At 40.2% G+C, this 17,042-nt stretch overlaps 1 protein-coding gene across 1 annotated transcript; it reads left to right on the forward strand.

Moving 5' to 3' along the window:
• Nucleotides 1-920: 920 nt before the first annotated feature.
• LOC309978858 (RNA-binding motif protein, X-linked-like-3) lies at nt 921-9,912 on the forward strand (the record flags this gene model as incomplete). Its single annotated transcript, XM_082865504.1, has 7 exons — nt 921-1,029; nt 1,738-1,844; nt 4,176-4,236; nt 6,472-6,593; nt 7,754-7,865; nt 9,032-9,120; nt 9,871-9,912. 7 exons carry the CDS (start codon nt 921-923, stop codon nt 9,910-9,912), a joined length of 642 nt encoding a protein of 213 aa, XP_082721630.1.
• Nucleotides 9,913-17,042: the final 7,130 nt, after the last annotated feature.

Raw genomic sequence — 17,042 nt, forward strand, 5'->3', positions numbered from 1 at the left:
TTACCTTTGATTAGCGGCATACCCTCTTTGCTGTTTAACTTGTTTACCCCTGGGGGCGGACTGAGAAATTTACCTTTGATTAACGCGTACCCTCTTTGCTGTTTAAGTTTTTTTTTTTCTCTCACTTGCGGGTAGTGGAGCGTACGCCAGGGCGCCATTTTGTTCCGCGTGCACTTTTTTTTTCCTTACGGGTTTTCTTTGTGAAAGCAGAGGTACTGAACAATAGAGGCAAGATACCTAACTATTTTAACTTAAATGATTTAAAACCTGTAACTTTAGTTATCAGATGTCAAAATGTTGATTCACTTGACAAAAACCGTCAGATTTTAATTTTGCACATAAAGTATGTTACTCTCTTTGGACCAGTGTTTCTTAAAGTCTCTCAGTATAAGTAAAACAGTTTAAATTTCCCTCAGTAAAGGATGTAACTCCCTCCTTTGCTTTTATGACTTACCATTTTTGAAGTTTAAACAGTATTTGATGCATAATCAAGAAAAATGTGAGTAGATGGGAAAATTTTGAAAATAATGTTTAAGGTATTTTCTGCACAGTTCATAAAACTTATTAACTGTTAGATGTGTAGAATCCAGGAGCATTTTTTATTGCTTATTTTTTTGTTGTTTTTTGGAAATGAAGCGTTGAACCCTGCAGCTCAAAAGAATTTACAGTTGCCTTCTAATCTGATTTTTACACACAGGTTTTTGTAAGAGATCTATAAAAAATGGAGCATTTGTTATGCCAGTGCTTATTTTGCTTTGTGTTTCAAGTTTCCTCTCTTTTAAGTAAGAAATGGCAAATAATTTCACTGATATTGGGTACTTTACTTGAGTTTTAAACAGGTGTAATAGTTTGATACTTTTGGCTTATAATTTATTTTTTGCTATGAGTATAAAGATATATTTTTAATTACTTACAGAAAAATGGTGGAAGCAGATCAGCCTGGGAAACTGTTCATAGGAGGCCTCCATGCTGACACCAATGAAAATTCTCTTGAAGTGGTATTTGGGAAATATGGTCACATTATGGAAGGTAATTTTTAGAACCAATATATATATCTATTCAAAGCAAATGTGTGTTAAACATACACCACTGGACAGCTAAGTTATAATGCTTTTTCTGTTTTTAACACATGAGCACTTTTTATTTAAGTTTCTACTTTTTATTAGGAAAGCACTGGGCAATGAGGGAAAGTGTACACCTTAGGGGCTCCTACTACTGAGAAGGGAAAAAAGCAGCGTTATTTTCTTCCCCCGACCCGTGCTTTGCAGCATGCAGGGTCTTAGTTACCTGACCAGGGATCAAGCCCACACCGAGTAGCATGCGGCATGTGGATCTTAGTTGCCTGAAGAGGGGTCAGACCCGCGTCCCCTGCATTGGGAAAGTGGAGTCTTATCCACTGGACCACCAGGGAAGTCCCAGGGCTTTTTAAATATACTGTGGTCATAGGACATGAAATGGGAAGAGATATGCTAATTGTAGAATGGTTGAAATTATTGACTCTATTTTTAAAATACTGGAAATGATATAAAATGGAAAGGGTTTTTTTGGTTTATGTGTTTTTGTTTTTTGTTTCAGTGTTAAGTAACTTTCAGGAGGTTGTTACTGTACTGTGTCCATAACATCAAATTGAGTTAAGGAGGCCTTATGAGAAATTGTCAAAGGATTGATTATTTTGAAAATATGAAAAGTTCAATTTTATGTGAAATTTTAAATTAAAAAGATTTATGTGTATTACAGTTATTTTGATGAAGGATCGGGTAACAAACAAGTCTAGAGGCTTTGCTTTTATTACTTTTGAGAATTCTGCAGATGCAAAGAATGCTGCCAAAGATATGAATGGAAAGGTAAGAGTCTTTTAATAATATTTTGTGTTCTCCATTTAATACTATTTCTAGATTGTTTCTCTTTTTTCTAATTTTTTAAACTAACATAATGCCATATAAGCCTTCACTCTCCTTTTTGTCACATAAGTACTGGATTGTCTGGTTGGAAAGAGATTGAAATTAACATTAGCTTTAACAATATATTTTAAACCCGTTTTAGCATTCAAACATAAAAGTAAATAAGTTTTAGCCTGTAGAGCTCTCCCCAATATCCCATACTGTTTCTGTTTTTTTTTTTGCTGTACGCGGGCCTCTCACTGTTGTGGCCTCTCCCGTTACATAGCACAGGCTCCGGACGTGCAGGCTCAGCATCCGTGGCTCACGGGCCCAGCCGCTCCGCGGCATGTGGGATCCTCCCGGACCGGGGCACGAACCCGTGTTCCCTGCATCGGCAGGCGGACTCTCAACCACTGCGCCACCAAGGAAAACCCCCATACTGTTATTTTTAAGTCTCGGCGTTTTTTTTTGGTGGGGGAGCGGGTACGCGCGCCTCTCACTGTTGTGGCCTCTCCCGTTGTGGAGCACCGGCTCCGGACGTACAGGCTCAGCGGCCGTGGCTCACTGGCCCAGCCGCTCCGTGGCATGTGGGATCTTCCTGGACCAGGGCACGAACCCGTGTACCCTGCATCGGCAGGCGGACTGTCAACCACTGCGCCCCCAGGGAAGCCCAAAACTGTACTTTTAATTGCATATTTGCTCCAAGATTTTTTTTATATTGTAGGTAATATTTTTCCCATTTTATATTGCAGGTAATATCTTTTTATATTCATCATACTGTGAATTGTTAATTGTTAAAATTACCTCCAGTGCTTCTCAGTTCTCATAGTGTGGAACACATACATTAATTCCCTTTTTCTATAGCTTGGTTTCTGGTATGCTGCAGGCACTTGGCACATGTTGACCCTTTTACTTTACTTTCATATTTTAAGGTATGGTAGTACCTAAAAGTTGACTTTGACTCATGATTTTATTTTGGGTGCAGAGATAAAGTTGCGTTATGAAGAACAGTTGATGGTGATCCGCCACCCCCATTTTCTTTGTTTTCAAGCACAAGAACGCGTAGTCTGTGTAGACATTAGTCTTCACTTCTTTATTCAACAGATATTTTATTGGCAGGCATTGATTTAGCAATTGATTAATGGTTGTGGGTAAGACAAAATACCTATTTTCTTGGACACTTGTGTTCTAGGGTGAAAGATGAGAAGCATACAAGTAAAAATAAATGCAATTTCATATGGAAAAATATTAAGGGAAATTAAGTAATTTCATTAGAGCTTAAGGGGAGTGGTGGACACTATTTCTATACATATAGATCTCACAATGTTATATCCTGAATGTTGGGAGGGAGGCAGCCATTCATAAGTCTATGGGAAATATTTTGGACCCAGAAACAGAAAAGGAGGCCCTAAGGTGGGAACACATGGCTGTTGAGGCTGTTTGTATTGGGCCAGGGCCCATCCATATCCACCAGAAGTCTTAGTAGGAATTCAGCATTTAAAATTGTTTTCCAAAAATAACATGAAACAGCTAGAGTGTTTTATGTAGAGCAATTATATGATGATTTGCATTATGTTTTCAAAAATTACTTTGGCATCTATAGAAGGTTAATTTAGGAAGCTGATGGAAGATTAAGAAATGTAAGCATTTCTGAAACATAAGAATATGAAGTAGTATTATAATAAGTTACTCTTTGGGGACATGTTTAAACAATTGAATAAGGCAAGAGATGTTAAGGACCAGATAAGTGCTCTATTTAAAAAAAAAACCAGGGAAATTATTAGAAGTAAATACAGAACAGCAATCATGTTGGAAAATTTTCTTTCTCTTAATATTTAATAAATGCTAAAAATAATTAGAGTAGGAATAACCATTTTGAATAATGGATAATTCTGTTATTCCAATGAAAAATTTTATTTTTTAAATGACACGTATACTTTTATATACCCTTGGGACACTGAAAACTTTGAATGGTAGAAGTACAGAAATGAAGTGAGTTTAGTTATCCATTATAGAAAATAAAAGGGTATATTCTCTCATGATAAGTGAGAGGTATTAATCTTCTTTTAATACCAGAGGACATTTCAGGGAGCTGTAACTGCCAATACATACACTTTGTGTTGGATGACTTACTGAAAGACTGTTACTAATTAAATCTCATTTATTTGGCACAGTGAAGGACACAATCATTTCAGAAGAAAATGTTTGCTTTGTGGAAAAAATACTGATCTTGAACTAGTGCAGTAGTAAATAAATTTGATGTAATGTTACTAATGTTATACTTAATCTTTTTAGTCTTTGGATGGAAAAGCAATTAAAGTAGAGCGAGCCAACAAACCATCTTTTGACAGCGGTGGTAAACAGAGACCGCAACCTCCTGCAAGAAACAGGGGCCATCTGAGAAATCCGAGACATGGAAGAGGAGGAAATGGAAGAGGAGGAAATGGAAGAGGAGGAAATGGAAGAAGACGAAATGGAAGAAGACGAAATGGAAGAAGAGGAAATGGAAGAGGAGGAAATGGAAGAGGAGGAAATGGAAGAGCAAGAGAGCATCCCTCACGTGGAGGACACTTGGGTAATGTTTTAAAATACAAGGCTGCAGCCATAGGACCGAAAAATCATAAGTTTAACTGTATAGAAACATCTCAGTTTTTATTCCATCCTTTATGAGCAAAGTAGTCTGTAAGAATTATTAGATGATGAATTACATTGATAGTCAGAAGTATTTCTAAGTTGTAAGGACTTATTGTAGTTATAAAATGACTTAACTAGATAATATGCAAAAAGTTAATCACCTTACAGGGAAATAGCATAAATTTTAAACTAAATTCAGTCTCTTTTACCATTATTACTAATTGCCTCTTTTCTTCAAGAAGTTTTCTACAGAGTGTACTACTATCGATCATACATTAGAATTTTTCATTTTAGGGCCAATAACTTTATATGAGTTTAAGTCAGTGATTCATTAATAATCTATTAGAAATACATTGATTAATTTTATTCTGAGAGTAGACTTATTGCATCATAAAAATACTAGAGAATCTTGAAAACTACACCACGGAAAATAAAAGTCACTCAGAATATCCACAATTCAGGGATAAACACTTCATATTTTAGGTTTCACCTTGCAGTATTTGTCTTAAGTGTATGTGTTCAGAAATCTAAGCAAATCTCCGTTGTCATTTTGATATGAGGCTTTCCTCCCTGGGTCTGTTGTTTGCATTTGGGGGAAAATACCTTAGGGAAATAAATAGGGCTTTAGATTCTAAAAGGTGTCTTTGATTCAGGAAAAGAGTAAAAACCTCTGCTTCAGAAACATGTATGTTTTCTTTCTGTGTGTATTAGAGGAGAAAGTCGTTGAAAATATATTTTTTGAATTTTTTCAGAGAAGTTTTCTACTTAGTAAGAAAAGGAGGAAAAGCACTTTGTATTTCAAAAACTTCCATATATTTAACAACCTTTGCTTCACCTATTAACCATAACCAGTCTTCAGAAATAAAACATTTGGTTTCTTTTTGTGTTAATTAGATGTGTGAATTTTAGGAAATGTTTTTTGAAAGTTCAGTTAAAGGGTGTGCCCATTTTAAGATAACATAGTTTTGTTCTTTTCCCCCTAACTTGATCTTGAGAAAAGTTTACTAGTTCGTATTCTGCCATGTGTAAGAATACTCATTTTTTCTTGCCTGTGGCACTACAGGGGAATTGGAATATATCTAAACATCTTTCTGGTTAGAAAGGTAAAACATAAATTTTCAGTATTTAATGTGCATTTCTTAAATACTATTAAAATTGAACGCAACATAGCCCTTTTCACTGAAAAATCAACATTAAGAGTTGATCTGTGAATAACACAGGCTTGAACTGTGGGTCAACTTACAAGCAGATTTTTTTTTCAATAAATACATATTACATCACTACGTGATCCAAGGTTGGTTGAATCCATGGATGCAGAACTAGGGATACTGGGCCAACTGTAAAGTTATAAGCAGATATTCTCCTGCAAAGGGGGTTGTTTGTATGTATATACTTAACTGTTAGGTAATGCATTTTTTATTCATCTTTTTTATTTTTAATGTTTTGATCTATACCTAGGATGGAGCGGCTGGGCCCATGGGCCATGGCCGCTGAGCCTGCGCGTCCAAAGCCTGTGCTCTGCAACGGGAAAGGCCACAACCGTGAGAGGCCCACGTACCGCAAAAAAAAAAAAAAAGCTTCCTTGACACCAGAATTATATAACTAATAACTTATCATCTTCCTCCTAAACTGATCAAAGTTCAGGTTTACATTTAATTTATCCAGGTTTTTCTGTACTCTCTTTCTTTTCCCCAAACTGCTTTCATACCAGTGGTTCTTGAATTTCTTCCTAGATTTTCCAAACTGACTTTTACAGTAAGTCTTTGAACTGTACTAACTTATGTGTCATATGAGCAAACAATCTTACTGGTTTAGACAAATATGAAAGCTGAAGACTGGGGTAATTGTTTAGTGAAAATTTATAACAATAAGTGAAACTTGACCAATGAAAAAATGTTGATTCTAGTTAACTAAAAAGATTTCATTTAAACACAGGTTGTGGTGGATATACTCCTAGTCTCAATGCGAGTTCTTCCAGGGGACCCTTTCCAGTTAAAAGAGGACCATCTTCGAGAAGTGGAGGTCCTCCTCCTAAAAGATCTGCTCAAAGACCAAGCAGTAGTGGGATGGGAAGACAAGGTAAATGCTATGTAATGCAGAGGCAGTTGATTCTTATTAATGAAAGTGAGCTATTTTAAACAGAATGTTTAAGCAAAATGGAAAGTGAGAAGTATATGAACATGTTTACCAATCACTAATTTATTGATTGATTTGTGGTTGGGAAATAATCTTTTAGTTTCTAATTATACATGTAGTAGGTGATTAGCAGTGCAGTGGGGAAAACATTGCTTGTATGTCCATGTTTGCTATAGAATTCCTCTTAATTTAAGTTGTTGCTAACACTTTTTGGTTAGTAGGCTTCTTTATCACATAGTTTCAATATCAGAATTTTCATGAAAACTATGTCCTGTGAGAGAATGTTCTGGTCTGTAGAGTAGTTTAGCTATGTATATTGGCCACCTGGTTTTTAATTTAATTATTATAAACAATAACTGAAACTTGCCATATGAACTGTAGTTTGTGCTCTTAACTTTTTTAGCACTGTTTTCTGATCCTTAATATGGTACGGACTTGAAACAGTCATTTTCAAATTGCCATTTTATGTGTAGAATATTAATGAAGCCAAATGTAGCACGGTATTGACTTCAAAATACAACAGAAGCTAAGAAGCCTACCCTTTCCATTATTAGATGGTTAGCCTAGTGAACAAACAAGAGAAGAGAACAAACAACGTCCTAGTGACCTCTAGGAATTAGGAATAAGAATTAACACATGAAGAGAACATTATTTATGGGAGATAGTTTCATATTTTGGAAGTGGTACAGTGTTTTTCAAATGAGCCCTTTATTGCTAATAAACAATAGAAGTCACTATTGCTATCATCATAAAAGGTCAATAATTAAGGTTGTACACATAAAGGAGAGAGCCAACCACTTGGTGATTGAATATGTGACAGTAGTTACCAAAAATTAATTATTTGCTCAAATTTTGAGAAGTTTTCCCTACTGCTGGTAATTTAAAGGGTATGTGAAATGTATAGGGAACGGGAGGTGTACCGAAAATAAAATGTTCAGTGGTATCATTTAAAGGGAAACAAAAATGTGCATAAATGGAATTTTAGAAGGAGTAGTTTTTTAAAATGATTTTGGAGAGAGGAAGGATATCAGACTTTTGAATTTTTCCTGGAAACATTACTGTCAATTTTGAGATACTTAAACACAAGCATTTTTAAATTAAAGGCTCAGTATCACGTGGAAGACATTATGGAGCTTCTCCTCACAGAGAGCCAGTCTCTTTTCGGAGAGTTGGCTATATGTCACGAAGAGATGGTGGTTATGCTACTAAAGATAGGTAAGAAAAAACACAGTATATGAATTAAGCCATGGTTAATTTTGTTGTTCTTGCTGAAATTTACCTAACACAAAATTGAACATTTAAAAGTGAACAATTCAGTAACATTTAGTACACTTAACAGTGTTATGCAACCACCAGCTCTGTTCAGTTCCAAAACATTTCATTACCCCAAAATAAAATTAATAAGCAGTCACTCCCATTTTCTCCCGCCTTGTCCCTGGTAGGTGCCCATCTGTGTCCTTATCTATGAATTTATCTAATCCTGAATATATCACACTAATGGAATCAAACACTATGTGACCTTTATTACCCAGCTTTCCCTTAGCATAAATGTTTTCAAGGATCATTCATGCTGTAGCATGAATCACTACTTCTGATCTTTTTTTTTTTTTGGCTGACTAAATATTCCATTTTATGTGTGGTTAACATGGTTTGTTTATCCATCTGTGTGGGTTATTCCCATCATAGTGCTGTCATGAATACTCCTGTACAAGCATTTGGGTACCTGTATTCAATTCTTTTTGAGTGTATATATACTTAGGAGTGGAATTCCTGGGACATATAGTAATTCTTTAATTTTTTAAGGAACTGCTAATCTTTTCCACAGAGCCTGTACTATTTTACATTTCTGCCACGCACATACATGATTTGTTTCTCTGCATCTGCACCAGCACTTGATATATTCTGTTTGTTTTTTTTAAATTATAGCCAGTCTGATAGGTGCAAAGTAGATATTTCATTTTGGTTTTGAATTGCATTTCCATAATAAATACGTTGAGCAGCTTTTCATGTCCTTGTTGGTTATTGTGTATCTTCCTTGAACAAAAGTATATTCAAGTCCTTTGCCCGTTTAAAATTTTTTGTCTTTCTGTTGTCTGAATTCTTTATATATTCTGGATATTATAAGTTGCATTTAAAATTTTATCTGCTTTATTTAACTTATTCAAGCAGAGCTTATCCAAGCTCCCGAGACAGCAAGGATTATACTCCACCACGTAGAGTCAATGCATACCGTTATTATGGACATTCAAGTTCTTGGAATGATCATCCCTCTGGGGAACATAGGTAATATAAAGTTTTGTGTTTTTATCAAATAAAAACATTCTTTTAAATTATGTGATCGTGACACGTAATTTAAATCTATGACATTCTTTTAAATTTAGTGATCGTGATGGCTGTGGTGGAAGTCGTGATAGAGATTATTCTGAATATCGAAGTGGAAGGTCTTACAGGGATTCATGTGGGAGTTACGGTAAGAGTCCAGTTACAACCTGTAAATCATAGAATTAGACTTAACCAGATCGTTGTTTACTCTAATTTTACTTCAGTTCCTCAAAGGTAAAACTATGTTTAGCATGGCCTTTTTGATAAATTAAAGACCTTTGAATTATTTTCTTAATAGCTCACTTAAAATGCAATGAAGGGTAAATTGACAGTCTCATCTTTATTTCTCATTACAGAAAAACTATTTTAACATTTTTCTTTTTTTTTTTGCGGTACACGGGCCTCTCTCTCACCGTTGTGGCCTCTCCCGCTGCGGAGCACAGGCTCCGGACGTGCAGGCCCAGTGGCCGTGGCCCACGGTCCCAGCCGCTCCGCGGCATGTGGGATCCTCCCAGGCCGGGGCACGAACCCGCGTCCCCTGCATCGGCAGGCGGACTCTCAACCACTGCACCACCAGGGAAGCCCCTATTTTAACATTTTCAAATAATCAGTAGAGTGCTATTAAAAGTATGAAGCATAGGAACATTATGAAGGTGAGAATTTCAGTCCATTTTCAGAAAATAACATTTACTTTAAAATAAACTACTTAGGCTGAAAAATATTGCTCGCTCTTTTAAATAAATGTGAAAGCCCTTCACTGTTGCTACATAGTTTATATTTTCATAGCAGAGACAGATAAAGCTTATCTTTTCAAATATTTAGCACTTTAAGTCATGTTATATGATACCAGAAAAATTTGTAATGTTTAAATTTAGTTTATGAATCATTAACTTCACAGGTGACTCCCGTGGTGCACCAGCAGCACAAAGGGCCCCTGTGACTTACGGTGGAAGCAGTCGCTATGATAGCAATACAACAGATGGATATGGAGGAGGTCCGGAAGGTTACTCAAGCAGCCAAAGTAATACTTATTCAAGTGGTCGTGAGCGTGGAAGACAAGAACAACCAGGGTTTCCACCCTCTGTGAATGGGGGCTACCTTGCTCCTCGTGACTCATACAGTAGCTCAGGTTGTGGGGCTTCCAGGGGAGGTTATGCGGGAAGCCAATATGAATGAGAGGGCCAAAGCAGATATTAAAAATAACACTCAGTTATGTACCAAATGTTCTTTACAAAGGAAAAGTTTAAGTTGGTTTCTTTAATTGATGCTTGAATACTACTAAAAGAAAAATGTTGGTTTGGGGGGAACAGGCATATATTAACTTTCCCTTTATGACTTTTCAGAGAAAATGACAACATGGAATTATTCAAAGTACTTTCATAGTTGTTAATGTTAGTTGAAAAGTAGAAGTTGTGTTTAAAATGTAATGCTCAGAATTTTCAGAGTAAAACAATTTCATGAAATATTTCTTGTTAATTATACTGCTGAGTTAAACAAGCATAAAACTTTTGTTTGGAGGATGAATTGTGCTGTTTGCCTAAACTTTTCCTTTGTGTCTTTGAACATGAATGTATTCAAAATTAAGCAATGTGTTATTTCTCCATCGCAAGCTGTGACTGTTTTCCAGTTAGGCTAAGCAAATTACATGTTCCTTTTTGAAACCTTAAACATATAAAAGGTTTGAGAAGTCTCCAAAAAGGCTGAAAAACAATGTTTGCATTATTACTGACATTCTATGTGCCTTTATCCTTTTAAAGCAATAGTATAGGGCTTCCCTGGTGGCGCAGTGGTTGAGATTCTGCCTGCTAAAGCAGGGAACACGGGTTCGAGCACTGGTCTGGGAGGATCCCACATGCCGTGGGGCAGCTGGGCCCGTGAGCCACAACTACGGAGCCTGCGCGTCTGGAGCCTGTGCTCTGCAACAAGAGGGGCCGCGATAGTGAGAGCCCCGCACACCGCGATGAAGAGTAGCCCCTGCTAAATTTTGAAGCTTAGATTACTTTTTGTCTGCCTTCCTTTGTATCATATTAAAGTACCATATGCATTTTATCTTGTAGACATTCATGTTTCTGTTTAAAATTATTTGAACAGTTCCACTAAAAAATAAAGTAAGTGGCATATTTGCATAGCAAGCAAAGTGCTTCATGATCTGGTCCTCCCCATTTCTCATCTATCAAAAAATCCCTGAACTCTCTCTACTGATTATATGGAAATTCCCATTATTCTCCCAAATTGCCTTTTACTTTTTTTTTTTTTTTTTGCGGTACGTGGAGTCTGTTGAGTCTATCTCTCCTGAGCAGGGCTTAGAAGGTCTGGTCTGTGGTCTCCCGAATTGGTTCTGGTATCCCATATGCTAAATGTGGGCCTGGTAAGGTGTGGCTTATTCAGGTATGAGTCGAGTCCTAGTCCATCAGGTGGTTCTGCTGTGAGGGGAATTGGCCCCTTGTTTAGGGCTGTGACTCACTGAATTTGGCCTGAGATTACCTGTATTGTTGACTGTGATCCCTTGAACTGAATACGAATCTTCTGAGGAGTGCCTGAGTTTTTTCCTGTGTTGAATATGGGCCCACTGGTATATTGTTTGGGGGGGCCTGACCTGAGTCTGGGTTCTGTGCTGAGTCTGTGTGTCTCCTTAGGTGGGACTGGGATCCATTGTGGGCCTTGAGCTTCTACATCTGGGTCTGGGGCTGTGTAGAATTCGTCTGGGTCCATTCGGCATGATGTCTAGAATTCTGTGAGTTGAAACAGTGTCCTCTCTGAGGATCGCTGGACCCTCTGAGGTGGGTCCTGGTGGGGATGGCTGAACAAATTTGAGAGGCTCAAGTGGTTGTAGGGTTGGCTCTCCAAGGTCTCAGTCTGGTTAGCTTAGACTGGAGTTCTTTAGGAGTGTCTAGGTTCCCTGAAGTATGTTTCAAGTGTAGGAAATGCCTGAGTGGCATTCTTGTGAGGTTCTGAGACCAGTAGGGTATTGGTTAGGAATACTTGAGCTGAGTATGGACCCTCTAAGGTAGCATTCAGGCCCAGAAACTGAGTCTGGGTCATCTGAGTTGGGTCTGGGGCACCCAGAGATTTGTTTATATTCTCTGAGGTGAGTCTGGGTCTCATGGAGATAAGTCACAGTTCCTGGTAGTCTATTAGGTATCGCTAGAGTTGGGTGTTTCTCACCGGAATGAAGTCTGGGTGGATCTCGTCATGGGTCTGAGCCCTCTGTGGTTTGTTCTGTGTCCTATATATCTTGTATATTGATACCTGAACTGACTCTGGGTGTCCTTAGGTATGTCAGAGATTCCTGAGTTGGAACTGGAGTTCCCAGGGGTACCTGGCTCTCCCTGAGTTGTGTCTTAGATTCACTGAGGTGGATCTGGGGTCCTCTGAGGGGAATATTTGCACCTCTGTGTTATTTGTGTATGGCTTACCTGTTATTTCCTCACTTGGAAGGTGTCTGGTTTCTCCTATGGGGTTGGGGGTCTGTGCCTCCAGAAGTGAATCTGGATCCTCTAATGTGTTTCTGTGTTTTTTTGAGTTTGTTGTGGATCCCCCTGTGTTGGATCTGCAATATCCTTAGCTGAGTATTGGACCCTGTGCTGATTCTATCAGAAAATCCCTGAACTCTCCCTATTGATTATATGGAAATTCCCATTATTCCCCCAAATTGCCTTTTACTTTTTTTTTTTTTTCTGCGGTACACGGGGTCTGTTGAGTATGTTTCTGCTGAGCAGGGCTTAGAGGGTCTGGTCTGTGGTCTCCCGAATTGGTTCTGGTATCCCATATGCTAGATTCTAGACTCTCTGAGGTAGGTCTAAGACCCCTTACTCCTAGTGTGGATTTTTCAGGGTATTGGTGGTGGTTGCCTGAAGTGAGTCTTAGTCCTCTCAATTTGTGAGTTTCTGTGGGAGGACTTGGCCCTTTCTTTGGGTCCTGAACTCAGGGAGTTTCTCTGGAGTCGCCTGCTGTTTCTCAGGGCCTCCAGAAATGAGTATGGGACATGTGAGACATGCCTAGGGTTCCCTCACCTGCATCTGGGGACCCTTTGGGTGGTCTGAGTTCCTTTGTGTGGAAGGCTGACTTGGTGAGGTGTCTTTTGGGAATACGTGAGTTAGGCTGAGTCCGCTATACTTAGTATGTATCACTTTGGGTGCATCTGGGATCCCATGTGGTGGGGTCCTTAGCTCCTTCATTTAGGTCTGAGACTCCCTGACTTGGTTTTGAGGCTACCTGGCATATTGTCTGTTGCACCCTGAACAGAGTCCGCATCTCTTGAGGAGTACTGAGTCCCTGCAGTGAGTGGACTTTATCTGGAGATGCCTGAACAGGGTTGAGTGCCCTAAGTGGTGTGAGGTTTACTGTAGTAGGTCTTGCATCTCCTGAGCTTAGTCTTCTATGGTATTGTCCCTTGTTCCTTGAACTGAGTCTGCTTACCCTCAGGAATGTGTAGATCTCCTGAGCTGAGTCTGGACCTCTGAGGAGGCTCTGTGTCACCTAGGGTGGATCTAGGTTTCCTTGTGTTGAGTGTGAACACGTTCAGGTATTGTTTGGAGATAACTGAGCTGAGCTGATTGGGTCCCTGTGCTGAGTCTAAATGTCTTATGTGGATTTGTCATCTTCTGTGTTAGTTTTTCGTGCATCTTTATGTGGATGGAAGATCCATAATTTGAGCTTGGAGCCACCTACCATGAAATTTGAGGTCCTCGATCTAAGTGTGGGTATCCTGAGAATATCTGGTTTACCTGCGGTTTTTAATGGGCCCAATAGGTTTTGGTTCCCTGTTGTGGATATGGGTATACTGTGGTGGGACTGGGTCTTCATATAAGGGTCTAAACCCCTGTGATGTGGCCTGGGCATGCCTTAACTGAATTGGGGTCTCATAAGGTGGGTGTGGGATCTGTTAACATAGATCACTGGCCCCCAAACTGACTCTGGGTCACCTGACTTGCATCTGCAGTAACTACAGGTGCATTTGTGTTCTCTGATTGTGGCTTGGGATCTCTTGAGCTTACCTGGGGTATCTGAAGCTGTCTGTAGTCCCCTGAGGAGGGTATGTGATCCCTGAACTGAGTATGCAACCCCCTGGTGTGGGTCTGGGGATTTTGTGAGTATCTGAGTCTCTCTGGTGTTTTTTTGAGGATTTCTGTGCCTTACTGATATAGCTTTGGGACACTTAGATGTGAAAGTGGACTCTATGGTGATATGACTCTGCATACGCTGAATTTGGCCTGTATTTCCTGAAGTGTACCTGGGTCTTTGGAAATGATTGTGTTCTATGATATGGGACTGCACTCTTTTGAGGTGACTCTGCGCCCCTCTGGTTTGGGTTGGAGATCTCCGAAGGTAGAATCTGAGTCCCCTCAACTGAATCTAGGACTCCAGAGTGAGACTGGATCCCACATGTGGGTCTGAGGATCCTATGTTGAGTGGAGCCATTGGTGTATTCTTTGCAGATGCCTGAGTTGAGTCAATATATCCATAGGTTGATCTGGCATCCACTGTTTGTGGTTATGGCTCCTTCCTTTGAGTCTGGACCCAGTATAGTCTGGGACTACCTGACACGTTGTCTGGGGTCCCCTGGTGATTCTTCCTCGTCTCAGCTGAGTCTAATCTAAGATAAATTTAGGTCCCTTGTGAGTCTAAAGTCCCTTAAGGTGGGTCTGACATATGTTTTGAGTGTGGGTATTGGGGTGTTGTTTGGGGATGCCTCTGAAGAGTTGACATCCCCTGTACTGGGTCTGTGTCCCATTAATTGTGTATGGGATCCCTTTAGTGGTATTGGTCCTTTCAGCTTGGTCTGAAACTCTGAGTTTGATCTGTATCCACCTGGCATGTTGTCTGAAATCCCTTAGCTGAGTCTGAGTTCCTGAGAAGGTCTGAGTTTCCTATAGTGTCCATGGCTCCTTGGGTTTTAGCTGGGGATGACTGAACAGAGTTGGGTGTCCTGATATGGGAGTGGTTCCACTGTGGCTGGCCTGGTTCTTTCTACGAGAGTGTAAAACCCTGGTAATGTTGTCTTGGGTACCTTAGCCGAGTCTGGGTGTTATGACAATTATCAGCACTCTCCTGTTGGTTGTATGGTCCATGATGTATGTCCAGGTCCCCGGAGGCATGTTTCAGCCTTACTGAAGTATGTTTGGGCCCTTTTCTGGTATAGTTATACACCCCAAGTGATGTCAGTGAATGCTGTATCTGAGTTTGTGTACCTGAATTTGGTCTGAGTTTTCCTGTGTGGAACTTGGGAAATGAATCTGGACTTTCTGGTGGGAATCTGTCTTTCTTCCTGGTTGGTGTGCCCTCCTCTGAGATGGATTTGGATACCGTTATGGTTGGGGGTAGCATCCGGATTACCTTAGGTGGATCTGTGGTCCCTTGAGGCAAACCTGTGCACCCCTGTACTGAGTGTGGCATTACTGGAGTGTTGTTTTCACGTACCTGAATTGAGACTTTGTCCCCTTGGGTTGGTCTGAAATCCTTGTATTGCTTTTTAGGACCCTTTATTTGGATCTGACATATCCTCATTTCTGCCTTGAACCTCATATTTTTCAGATTTCTCTGAACTTAATGTCCCGTCATCTGAATTTAGGTCTCCTGAACTGAGACTGTATATCCTTAGGTGGGTGTGGGTTCCCTGTGGTGGGTGGTATGTCCTTCCTCTTAGACTGGAGTTGCAGTTTGAGTCTGACATTGTCTTTGGTCCTCTGAGCTGAATCTGGGTTCCCTGAGTTCCCAAACATCCCTGAAGAGGTTTGAGTCTCCTGATGTTTGGGTTATTGCCCCTCTGGATACCCAGGGATGCCCTGGGAAAGCTAAGTCCACTGTGATGGTTGCAGATGTAGGGGGGTCAGGTGTCTCCTGAGATTAGTCTGAGTTGCCTCTAGAGATCTGAATTACCTAGAGTCACGGGCTGTCTCAACTGTTGTGTGGGTACACCTGACAGATCTTGAACTGTTTTGTGTCTTTTAGTAGAGATGGGTCTGCTTGTATCTGAATCCTCTGGAGATTTATGAAGTACCTGAGCTGAGTATTGGTCCTATACAATACTGGTTCTATACAGTGCTAGGCCTGGGGCCTAAAACTGAATCCTTGTCCCCTGACAAATGTGTACCTGTGTACCTGCCGGGTGCATTTTATTTCTCTAATGTGGGCCTAGTGTCTCTACAACTGAGCTGGGGTGCTCTGAAGTTGATCTGGTTTCACTGAGGTGGATCTGACATCTCCATGGTGGGTCTGCAGTATTCAAATGAGTCTGCTCAGTTTGAACTGAGTATTGGGTCTAGGTGTGCAGAGGTGCATCTGCATGTCTTGAGCCTATTATATGCCACTTGTGGGGTTTTGAGGACAATTATGTTGTCTGCAGAAGCCCACCATAAGTGTGAAGTTGGTTAGAGTTTTCTGATAGTGTCAGGGGTACCTATGGTATGTTTGGGGTCTCTTGGAATGTTACTTGGGGATGTGTCTATATATACTGTGTCTGGTGTCCATGAGGTGACCTCCTGATTTGAGTCTGGGTCCTATGGGACCTGAGTCTACGTACTTCGGGGTAATGTTGGTGGATATTTGGGGTCATGCTAGAGGATCTGGATTCCAGTATGTAGGTCTTGGATCGCTGGGGGGGGCGGTCTGGGTCTCTTGAGTGGATGTCTGGGCATGTGTGAGTTGAATATGGGAACCCCAGAGGAGAGTTTGGGTGCTTGACGTGATTCTGTGGTCCCTGAGCCGAGTCTGTTTCCCCTGACCTGAGTGAGGTTCCTTGAGGATGGTTCAGTCCCATTAGGTAGGTTGTGGGCCCCCTGTATTTTACCCTGAGTTGGGGCTTAGACCCCTATTGTGTATTTTGAGTTCCCAAGTATGTTGCCTGGGGTGCTTGAGGTGAGTCTGAATTCATGAAGTGGATGTTATTGCGCTTAAAGAGGTTTGCGTATCTGAGGTGATTCTAGGCTACCTGTTGGGGGTTCCCAGGACTGTGTGTAGGCCTGCCTGAGTGGTATGTTTGTATGAAACAAACATACTCTGAAACACGTCTTGGACCTGTAGGTGGATCTGAGTGTTCTTTTGAGTATCTGAGGACACTGCTGTTGTCTG

The sequence above is a fragment of the Leucopleurus acutus genome (assembly GCF_964270905.1).
Source record: "Leucopleurus acutus genome assembly, chromosome: Y".
NCBI classification, from domain to species: Eukaryota; Metazoa; Chordata; class Mammalia; order Artiodactyla; family Delphinidae; genus Leucopleurus; species Leucopleurus acutus.